The sequence below is a fragment of the Sinohyriopsis cumingii genome, chromosome 1, assembly GCF_028554795.1.
Source record: "Sinohyriopsis cumingii isolate HCF-2022 chromosome 1, ASM2855479v2, whole genome shotgun sequence".
Classification (NCBI taxonomy): Eukaryota; Metazoa; Mollusca; class Bivalvia; order Unionida; family Unionidae; genus Sinohyriopsis; species Sinohyriopsis cumingii.
In genome coordinates this window covers 212,950-225,327 of record NC_142961.1, presented here as the reverse complement: position 1 = coordinate 225,327, position 12,378 = coordinate 212,950, and the positions used below count along the sequence as shown (strand labels likewise).

Below are 12,378 nucleotides of genomic sequence, written 5' to 3'. Positions count from 1 at the left end.
AATTGAGTCAGCAATATCTTTATTGATTGTTCAACAAACCATCAAATTTGTCTTCATTAAGATATTTATTTGATGGATAAACAAATCAAAGACAGATTGATTTAATAATAGTTAAGAACTCTAGTGAGTGATCCCTGATTGCTCAAAGTATATACCAAATTTTTGAGTTGTCTGACAGGTCCGGCAAATACAGTGAATTTCGGTTCTCACATATGTTCACAATCACATCGGCTCTCCTTTGAATGGTTTGTATTTATTTCAGAAGAAAAGTGACAGGTCTTCATCAGTTACAGACATTCCAGTCTCACATATTGATCTCTCAGTGCCTCTTCATGTGCCAGGTAGGATATATTTTTTTATGTATCGTACTGAGAGTTCACAGAAAACAGTAGCCCAAAACTGCTATTGTCACCAACATCAGTAGCCTTCATTCATAACCAGCTGATATTGAATTTTTTAATGTTCTTTGTAGATTACCATTAAATAGTTATAATGGTTTCCATTATTTGGCATGTAAGGAGTGGTTAAATTATAACCATGTCCTTGCTGTTTCCTCTCTACCAAGAAAATGATTTCCATTATTTGGCATGTAAGGAGTGGTTAAATTATAACCATGTCCGTGCTGTTTCCTCTCTACCAAGAAAATGATTTCCATTATTTGGCATGTAAGGAGTGGTTAAATTATAACCATGTCCTTGCTGTTTCCTCTCTACCAAGAAAATGGTTTCCATTATTTGGCATGTAAGGAGTGGTTAAATTATAACCCATGTCCTTCTGTTTCTACCAAGAAAATGGTTTTGACATACAAACGTTTGACAATTTTCACACACAAAGTTTCTGCAAACAACTTTCAGTTATCTTCTTGAATATCAGAGATGATTTTAACATTCAGCAGTTAAATAAAGAAGATATGATTCTGGAAATTCTTTGCAGCCAATAGTGCAGTAGTCCCATTATGAGTCCTTGTTAGAATAATTTTTGACTGGTGTTTTGTTTAATTCCAACCAGGACTTGTACCCATATTCAAAGAATTTTCAATCATTCTCATCATACTGTGGTAGGCAATTTATATTTCCCAGATTTTGCATTATGGCAGGGTCCCCTCCTTATCAGTTTGTATGAAGTGGATTTATAGTACAGTTACATTCACTTCTCATAGGTCAGTGGTTCTCCATGAGGTTTTACAGGGTTCTTCCTACCATTTATACTGGCCACCAAGTATAGCCTGTCTTGTGCTGACAATGGCATTAAACCAACAACAGCAACAAGAACAGCCAGATCCAGCCATGACAATCACCTGGTCACAATAGCCATTCTAATTTCCCCCAGGCTAATTTCCTACATAAATGCTCTGTATTTAATGGTCACCTGCCTGGAGTGGTCAGTGGAAAGGTGTTTCCTAACCAAACAGTGTTTTCATCCTGCCTGAAGTGGTCACTGGCACTTATCAGCAGTGACCATTCTGAGTATGCAAATTAAACAGCCTTTTTTGTTCAGTGAGCAAGGCATTTTTATGATAATTCATATCATGTAAATCAGTGTTCAAACATTTCATATCTCATTTGTACTTACCATACTCCAGTCAGGGCTGTTCCATTTAAACATACCCAGGGAAGACAGTTCTTTTAAAATATATTCCAGGGTACTTTGATTTCACAGAGTTCATATTAAAATGATAAGAAAATTCTAAATAGCATGAACAGACTTAGATTGGTGTATATCTTTAAGTTGGAGATGATTTCATTTCTCAGATGGATGGGCAGGATCCAGTAAGTTTTGAGCATAAAAGAGAGAACAACATATATCTGTACTTACGATTTTGTTGTACAGCCCACATAAAACAGTTATTATTATTATTCAGTGTATGGTATTTGTTCAACAATCTGTTTTGAGGTAAACCCGTGTATAAAGGTCACCTGTGTGCAATAGACAGTTTTGCCTTTTCCAATGAGTGACCACTATTGACAGGTTTTTACTTTGTTTTGTCATGTGCTAAATTTGTTGTACTGCAGGTATTGTCTCATCTGACAAGTACCTGAAGATGTCAGAAGATGGAAAGAAAAAGAAATCCAATGATAAGAAAAAGAAGAAGAAGAAGAAAAAGGGACAGGACCGGGAGTCTGAAGATGAGGAGGATATAAAGCCAGTACATGAAGTCCGCACTGTGGTGGATATGCCAGAGGTAAGGCTATGGCTCAGCTGTACCTTTACAAGTAAATTTAGATTCTTGGATTTTAATAAATCTTCCAGACTTTTATGTAGATCATCTGAGTTTCCTTCGACCTTTCTCTTTCTAGCACACGTTCGATATTTGGAAATTTATGTTCAGGTGTGAGATTACAGTATAACCTCCATTAAATATATGGAATTCACCAAAAGCAGGTGTTAATATTATAGGGTAGTTGCGTTATCCTTGGCCTAGCAAAACTGATTTTCTATCAAATCCGGCCTGCCTGAAATCAAGAAGTCTAATAGTTAATATTTATCTTCTCAGACATAGCAGTTTCATAAAAACATAGTTTGTAAGATGACATATTAGCTGATTATTCAACATTTATGAACTGATTATACTCTTTGATGCAGCATTACTTAGTCACATGATCTATAGATATTGCAACCTTCATAATGGAACATAATCAAATTATCATTGACCGAATTTTCTATGTAGGTTGTTTGCATCATTTGTTATTCGACATCTTACATGTCACAATGTAAAATAAATGATTTTGGATAGCATGAGCAAGCAGTCTGAGAAATGGGCCTAGTACTAGGTCCAGTTTGTAAACACTAATTTTGACTTGCATCTCAACTTATGGAGAAAACAAATGTTTTGTAATACTTATAAAAATTAATACAAGGATTACAGCCATGTCTGTCAGCATTAATTGTAAATCTGGCTGCAGATAATTACATATACTAGAACTGAATATATACATGTTTGTGTATGTTTATGATCTATCTATTGTAAGATATTAGATAAATATTCATTTGTTAGAATTACTGTGTAATAGGGAATACAACATTTTATTAAGCTTTCAGTTTTCTTAAGAATTCCAAATGATGCATTGTTGTGATTTACATGTGAATAGATTTCCTTGAATAAATATTGTTGAAAGTAACAATTGTTTTACGTTTGAGAATGTTAATAATCTGATTATTAATTCCAGGCTGGTTTGGTTTGATTAAAGGTTGCATAATTTTGCTAGCTCCTGGTTAAAGCCCATACCCAGTGCCACTACTGCATCTTTTCAGCCAATTCCATTTTTTTTAAATAATGGAATTGGCTGAAAAGATAAAGTAGTGGCAGAGGGTATTTATTATGGGATGCTTTCTAACCTCCCACTCCAAAATAATTGTCTCTATATCTAACATAACAAGTGATTGACTGGCTTGCCATCAGTTTTGATCCATCCAGCATGTACATCACACTCATATTTGGTGTCATTTTTGGCTAAAGATCACTCACTGGCATTTCCATTAACACTTTCCCAGCTATAATAATCTTGTATACTTAATAACTTTAAAAATCATGATTGTCATAAGCCAGTATTTGCCAGATTAAATTGTAATCTGGAGATGAACAATGTTCACAGTCAGCCATTTTGAATAATCTAGGTAGTGCCTATTATAAGCATTCATTCATAAACCTTTTACAAGGATACAAAGTTAAAACTAGGATAGAATGCTTGTTACAGGACCCAATGTACGAATCAAAGTTAGTTTGATTCATGTCCGGCCACAGTTCCAAGGTGTAAGCAGTGCCTACCTGAAAAACTGCTTATGTTGCAACAGGCAGTATGAGGCCACTACCAGCAGCACAGTGTGTGTTAAGGGTTAAAGTTGTCAAGATGGATAAGAATCTATACTATGTGTGATCCAGAGTAATTCAGATAGGTTTAAAACGGGTTTGGTTTGGCTTATGTGTTTAAAACTTGTCTAGATTGATGAGCATGCATTCCCTTACTAAAATGTCAAAATCTAAGTAACCACAATGTCATGAAAAACTTCGGTGATGGATGGAAATGGTGATTTCATAGGTTGGAATCAAGTTCAAAGGACATGAATATGCATGCTGCTGTTCCCAAAAAGCTGATTTTAAACTCAGCTAGATTGACTTTATGCACCATGCAACAAATACACCATCACTGAAATTAATGTTTGTGGAATCTACATCAAATGTGGATGAAGATATACATTCCAAGACATTGCTTGCCAACTTTATAACTGAACATAATCTCCCCATATTGGTAGCAGATCATTGTTTAGAATGAGTCAGAATAATTTTCCCTGTCTAGGAAATCTCAAAAACGTTCTAATATAAAAAGACACAAAAAAACTCACATAGTGACTCAAGCTCATGTCCTCATTGGCATGCTGCAATGAAAAATTTGCCGTACTTATTGAAAATCCTCCCTCTTTTGAGGTCATAAAGATTGTATATCCCCATTTTGTCTTTAGATGACTCTGCTCTGTCACATGTATGGATAACACTTTGCATGTTTTATATAATTAACAAAATATGTGGAATGAAAACTGCATCCAGTCTTTAGAACATCTTACCTGTCATTGGAAAGTGACATATCTTGTATAGAACAAATCACAGAGATATATGTATTGTGTTGCTCACATGTCTGACATACCCAACCCATGCATATGCATATCTCTTGAAGGTAGGACCTTGACTAGAGTGTACAACCTTTCTTTTAAAGAGCTTGGATGACTTTATTTATTGGCAGGAGACTCTGCATTTTATTATACCATTATATTTTAAAAGAATTTTTATCAGACTAATAATATAGGTAAAATTGACATATTGAAAAGTTTGGAAGATAGTCCACATAAGGTTGTGTTCTTACAATACTACATAAACCTTAGTGAAATGGTCAACTTTCAGTTTATGTAAGTTAGGTGAGGGATATAGGGTCACATGGATCTCTTGTTTTATGAACCTTTTAAAGAATTTTGATATCTATATATATTTATTTTTTGTCTTTTGTATTTTGTGTTTGCATATATTTTGAAATGTTTTTCTTCTAACATTTCTTATTTTCAGTTTTTGTTATCTTCCTTTTTATATGCATGTCATTTACGTAGTACATATTATGTTCGGACCCTGTCTATTCATTTGTCTATTCAATTTTCCTTTTTCACATGACAACTTCACTTCTCCATGTTCTACAGTTACCAAAAGCTGAAAAACGTCCAATGTCCGACCTGACTGCTTATCATTTGGCAGCAGCCAGTCATGTCTTGTCCTTATGCTATTGAATCTACAGGGTAGTATCCTAAGTAACTCCTCAAAAAAAGTGATTGCCTGATAGCTACAGTCAAACCTCAACCCAGTCAATAGCAACCACCTATGGGAAAAGGGACAATTTCCAAATAGTAAACATGACCTGTGTGCATGTTTGCCTTCAAGAATTGACTTTTGATAAAATACCATGCGCTGAAATAATATTATTATTGCTATCAATATTGTTTTATTTGCACTATTCTACAAAATCATAAAATACATTCAGAATTTTCTTTTATCCTAAATTCCCGGTGAACAAATCGTTACTGTATCCTGCTCACTTTAATCTGTCCTGTAAATTAAATCCTCACTTTAATCTGTCCTGTAAATTAAATCCTCACTTTAATCTGCCCTGTAAATTAAATTCTCACTTCGATCTGTCCTGTAAATTAAATCCTCACTTTAATCTGGCCTGTAAATTAAATCCTCACTTTGATCTGTCCTGTAAATTAAATCCTCACTTTAATCTGTCCTGTAAATTAAATCCTCACTTTAATCTGTTCTGTAAATTAAATCCTCACTTTAATCTTTCCTGTAAATTAAATCATCCCTTTAATCTGTCCTGTAAATTAAATCATCACTTTAATCTGTCCTGTAAATTAAATCATCACCCTACTTAAGATAAACCTGATCTTGGCTTGTTTTCTGACAAATTTATTATTGATTGATAGCTTACTGATGACCATAAAACAAATGATTGACTCTTTGGTCAGACAACATGTTTAAATTAGGCACTGGAGATTGCTGTTCACACTTCAGAAACAATATCTCAGGTATATGGTCAACTCACCAAAATGAAAAACAGTCAGCTTAAGTGAGATCTCTGTGATGAATAAGGAATCAGAAGAAGCCAAATGCAGAGCTTCTTTGCAACCCATGAACCAAAATTTCACCTTTTTCCAACAAGTTTTAAATATTGAATGACCTACAACCCTAATGAAAGGTGATGAACTGTTTTCATAAGAGATAGCTTTAATTCACAGGCAAACATGAAGATATAGAACTATACCTGTCGCTGGCACAGAAAGGCAGCTTTCATATCTGCTGTAATAACACAATACTTTAGCATCATTCAGCCAACTAATTGCTTTGATTCTCTACCCTCATAAATAAAACTGTCTTTCAGATTTGACATTTTGACACTTTTGAGTTATACTGACATTGTGCCTGTAGTTTGGTGAGTACAGGCAAGATAAAAAATGTTTGCATGTCAAATTCACTTGATATTCCTTGGTATTCCTTTATCTAAATAATGTCTTCCTCATGAAGCAAAAGTTTCGTTTGTATAGTCTGTAGATAAGGTCCAGTGACTACTTAAGCAGGAAGAAACCATTGTTGTTAATAAACACCTGACCACACAAAGTAGATGGCCCCAGCCCAACATTTATATAGGAAATTTTCTGGGGTAAATTAGGATGGACCTTCTGACCAGGTGACCACAATGTTATGATAACAGGACAGGTTAGACTGTATTCCAGTACAGGATGAAAAATTAAATAATAACTCACAACATCACTGAAAATATACATTACTTATGAGAGAATAACTTCAAAGTTAATTTGAATCACACTCATTTAGAAATTTTAAAAAAATTGAAGAAAATTTAATTTTATGGCTATATAGGAGACAAATCTGTTTCTATTACTCCCTACTGGATTATATATACAGTGTTGCATTTTAGTGTGGGATATCACGTTTGCTTCAATTTTTTGTTCTGCATCCTGCAAATCTTGACCCCACTGCACAACCACACACCCAAGGCAGTGACTGCTCTGGTTGTCTAGTGGTTAGAGCATGTGCCATGGATTCGGGAGGTCGTGGGTTTGATCCCCGGCCGAGTCATACCAAAGACGTATAAAAATGGTACTAACAGCTATTTTGCTAGGCACTCAGCATTACGAGGTTAGTGTTAGAACTGGTCGGCCAGGTGTCAGTATAATGTGAATGGGTGGGACATGATGCTGCCTGTCTGTGGCATGATTCCCCAATGCTAGACATCACAATAAACTGCCACACTGCAGACATCGTAGCGATATGGCTGAAAAATTGTTAAGGCTACGTTAAAATCCAAAAACACACACACACACACACATGCCCCAAGTATACATTTCATTAGGAAAAAATAAAAATAAAAACCTGCTACTTTATTTGGTGCACATTTCATGCACATCTATGTTAGCACTAGCCATAGCCAAAGTCACTACAGATGATAAAAACAAGATTGCCAATGGTATCCATTTCATGACTGTTGTCTTCTTCCATGAATATCCAAGATGAACAACTTTGACTGTAAATGACTTTTTAAGATGGCCATGATCTCCACTTGTGATTTATGATCATTATTAATACTGCAGGGAGCTGAATTGTCTGATAAGGATGAAAAGGATGAAAATGATCCATACAGTCATCTAGATGTCAACTTAGATGTGTAAGTAAATACCCCCCCCCCACTCATCTGTCAATGCTTTATGCGATATCAGATCTGGATCTGTGCTATTGGCTTGTAATCATGGATATAATGAACAGCCCTGATCTATCAGTGCTTTATGTGATATTAGATTTGGGTCTACTCTGTTAGCTTGAGGTCAAGGTCACAACATATTGTGGAAGCAATTGTAGTAACCTTTTATAAGTCCATGAATTTAAGGACCAATGAAAATGTAATTTTTTGCAAATCTCTGAAAATTAATAGCTACAAAAATAAATTAATTTACAGTATTGCGTTCATGTCCTAATGTTTTAGTGTTCTAAAATGTTGATATGTTTGTCTTAATGAATTTGTATGGAAATGCAAGAAATAACGATTTTGAAAATCACATTCCTTAAAGCTGTTATCCTAATACATTTGCAATTAAAGAATATAAATCATTTATGTCTTATGTATTATTTGTTCTTGAAATTTGGAGGAAAAATTAGGAGAAAACTACAAAAAAGATCAATAATAATTCTGTTTCAAATTTTAACACTTATGTGACTGCTCTTATTTGTTTACAGACCACTGAGAGATGACGAAAGGCTGCCTGTTAGAACTCACCGAATTGTGCTAGATACTCCAACCAAAGAAAATTCACCCTCTTCATCTGTGGGGAAGAAGAGAGAGAAACATAAAAAGGAGAGTAAAGAAAAGAAGAAAAAGAAGGATAAAGATGACAGAGTAAATCTTTCTATAATAGTTTATATGCAGCTCAGTTTTAGAGGTTTTAAAACTGAAATAAGCTGGTATCTTTAGCTCCATAAGAGCTTGTTGGATAGTCTGTTGTCCATTCTCAGTTTGTTCTTTAGAACAAGTTTGTTTTCACTGTTCCTCCTAATCTACTTGGAGGATTGCTTTGTAACTTTACACATTCATTCATCCTTTGATATTGTTGGTCCTCAGTGAATAGGGTTATCCTATGACATCCAATATAGTTGTCGCAATTGCCATCTTGAAAATCATGATATTACTACTCCTGAATGGATGGTCATATCAACATGCAGTATTTACTAAAAGACTAGTCTAGTTGGTTGTGAATGAAAATGGTGCTGTTTTCATGTCCAATATGACTACCATGGCAGCCATCTTGAAAACCTTGTTATGGCTACTTGTGAATGGATGCTCTTATCAATATGGGTTTTTTACTTAAAGACTTCTAATGTCGTCTGGTTGGATCTAAAAAATGTTTTTGATCAGACATCTTATATGGCAGGCATCTTAAAAAAACTTGTGACAACTCTACTTGAAATTGTACACCAAGCAACAATATTCAACAAAATTTCTACCCATGAAAATGTTGGTAGTGCCTACTGGTAGAAGCAGTTTAAGAAATTTGAAAGTTATGTCAAGTGTGATTCTTGTTTTTGTTTTATTTTTTAATTAAGTTTCGGTGTAAACATTATAAATGAAACTGTCAATCTACAGTCACAGCTATGTTGGCAAGTGTGTCTGAGAACCTAATTGAGTACCAACTGTGTTTATTTTGCTTGTATTGTTACAATCAGTTAAAAATAGACCTGCTTTGTGTTGTCACGTTAACTATATTTTTTGTATCAAGTAAAATAAAGGTGGCAGTTTAAAAGAAAAACATTGTGCCAGTCGTTCCTATGTAAGAGCTAGTAATCATGACAGTGTGATAAGTCAACTCATTTGAACACTATTATAAATATTATGTAGGTAAATAAAGTATCTTACATTAATCAGTGGTTTATCCTACTAATTCACAGACTTGATCAATGATAGAAAGAAATGCACGTGAAAGGAGTATATGGTTGATGAAGAGCTCTGTGTCAAAAATAGTGTTGTTCATTATGGAGAAGTGATTAGCAGAGTTTGTAGTGAACTCCCAATTTGGCACTCAGGTTTGCTCTAGGATGATAAGTAAAAAGTTCACTATTAATTGCAGTCAATATCTTACTAATAGGACAGTTTTTAAAAAAAATTAGTTTCGGTGTTGATGGTTCTTGTTTCATGAATTAATGTCCCTAGTTTTTGAAAACAATTAAATCATTTTATTATGAATCAATAATAACACTCAGATACATCCATACTTACAAGCAAACTGCAGTGACACAATGCACAATGATTTTGCAGGTACACCTGATGTGTGCTGAAGCCTCGTTATGTTTCAAACAATTTTTAAAAGGTTGGTTATCTTGAAAATAAAAGTATTTCTTGCAGAATAGCAAACAACTTTATTAAAAAGAAGAATTTTATTGAAAATTATTCCAATGTGATTGCAAATTGAGTATTAAACCATTAATGCCCTCATCTCATTGTCTCTGTCAAGCCTTGATGGCATCCCCTTCTAATTTTTTAAGAGATTCCTCGGTTACTTGCATCCTTGTTCTGTAATCTGTGTTTTTGGATCACATTGAACCTGAGCTGCCGAGGGAGAGGTGTATGCTGTATGCTTCTGCATAATTTTTGATGATGAAGAACATCTTCACTAGTTACGGTTCTGATATGTTAACCTATTTACACCTTGGCAGATCAATCAGATATTTCAGTGCGATATGTTGACCTATCTACACCTTGGTGGATCAATCAGATATTTCATTGTTTCAGGGCTAAGAATTTCAGTAAAAAAGTCTAGTTCAGATTTGAACACTGTTCCTGTATGATCGAGATAAGGGGAGCAAACAGCTGAAATGGACTCGTAAATAAGCAGTTTTCCACTCCCTTTCCAGTTTTACACAAATACGTCATTTCCTTCAAATACACCTGTAATGGCTTCACTCTGATACATAATTATACCGTTCATTGTTAAACTTACAAAGTATCCTTTTGAAGTCAATTGCCTCCACCATTTTTGGATGATATACAATGCACTGCTGTTGCATGCTTTTGATTAGTTGGCATGCAGTAAATGTTGGTGGTACAAAGCACTCAAATATCTTGTCGATCTGCTAGGGTGTAGATAGAGGTAATGTACCAGGACCTTGACTAGCAAAGATGGATGAAGGGTTAAGGATTTGTGTTTGTGATCATATGATTCAGGGATACATTTTCCAGTTTTGAAGGATGGATTTGATTTAGTTAGATGGATGAAGGGTTAAGGATTTGTGTTTGTGATCATATGATTTAGGGATACATTTTCCTAGTTTTGAAGGATGGATTTGATTTAGTTAGATGCAGATGTACTTGGTTTAAACTATTCACTCCTTTTCAAGAACTTAGCATTCTGGACTTATGACCAAATGGGTACAAGTTTTAATCCTACCATTGGATCTGCCTGGGTCATCATCCTGATGTGTCCTCAAACAAGGCATTTTACACCATTGCCTTGGCACTAAATAACCTACTTGTGTTGCTGAGCCACAAAAGACAAAACCAAATAAAATTTTATAGAGCATGTCATCTACAACACCCACCATTACCCATGGGTTTGCATCATCTACAACACCCACCATTACCCATGGGGTTTGCATCATCTACAACACCCACTATTACCCATGGGGTGTGCATCATCTACAACACCCACCATTACCCATGGGGTTTGCAAATACTGGCCTTAATAAACAAATATTCTTTGTGTAACAGTTGTGAGATTTAATTATACTTAACCATCATACACTATTTGCTACTGAAAAATGAGGACCATTCTGTAATCATACTCTGTATAATTTAAAATATTCATTTTAGAAGGAAAAGAAGAAAGAGAAGAAGAAGAAAGCAGCCAGTATGCTCAAGGAAGAGCCAAATTTGCTGAAGGAAGACCACGAGCAAATTGAAGGAGAGAATGTGGAGAGGGTAGACGACACAACTAATGCAGGGGCCAGTCATTCTCCAGACACATCAAAGGAAGTTCAGACAATGAATGGGACAGAGAAGGAGAGAAAGGTAAGCATTGTTTATTGAAGCTTGCCAGTGGCATTTGTAATATTGTTATTGTCCACAAAAAACAATGATTATCTCACATGCCTTCAAATATCACCTGGTTTTCTATTTGAGTGATAGATATAAATAAACTAGTGTTTCATCCTTACAGGCAGATGATTTAGACTTCTGGTTGTCTGGCAGTGATGCAGCCAACACTCCATCTCCCACTAAAACTTCTACAGAACCTCCCACAGCAGAGGATAAACCAAAAAAAGTTAAAAAGCCAAAAACAGAGGTGGTTCTCTCTTCAGAAGAAGAGGCAAAGGAAGAAAAGGTATAAATAACTGTATAAATTAATCTCAGTGGCTGTCATTTTTGCTTTTATTTTGTTCCTGTCTTCATCTTTCTGGTATCTCTCAGTCTAAAGTCAGTCATTTTGTCTATCTGTGAGCTGTTGTTCGCTCTTTTGGTCATAGACCAGGTGAGCTTATGGGGTTGTTTGTCACCTATCTTCCATATATTAGCACAAGTTTGTCATAGCTACTCCTTCACAACTTGTTGAAAGATTACCGTGAAACTTTACACCCATATTCATCCCATTGTCTAGTTGGTCTTAAATGAAAATGTCACCACTAGGACATCCAATATGGCCACCACAGCAGCCATCACGAAAATGGTTTTTTGCAACTCTCTCAGTCGATTGCCATATCAAAAAAAGGGTATTCAGTAATAGACTTCATATGATGTCTAGTTGGTTCAAAATACAAATGGTACCAGTCTGACATCCAGT

The 12,378-nt window shown here is 35.1% G+C and overlaps 1 protein-coding gene across 3 annotated transcripts in view; it reads left to right on the top strand.

Annotated features, from left to right (window-relative positions):
- Positions 1–12,378, top strand: part of LOC149806300 (AP-3 complex subunit delta-1-like) — a 113,247-nt gene that overhangs the window by 65,622 nt on the left and 35,247 nt on the right. For 2 of the 3 annotated variants that reach the window (XM_089951330.1, XM_089951317.1), the window contains exons 21-26: positions 263–341; positions 2,013–2,182; positions 7,648–7,721; positions 8,288–8,447; positions 11,412–11,609; positions 11,758–11,922. In XM_089951330.1, the coding sequence (XP_089807456.1) occupies positions 263–341; positions 2,013–2,182; positions 7,648–7,721; positions 8,288–8,447; positions 11,412–11,609; positions 11,758–11,922 (846 nt within the window). The remainder of the gene's footprint in view (positions 1–262; positions 342–2,012; positions 2,183–7,647; positions 7,722–8,287; positions 8,448–11,411; positions 11,610–11,757; positions 11,923–12,378) is intronic. The other variant, XM_089951325.1, reaches the window with a different exon arrangement.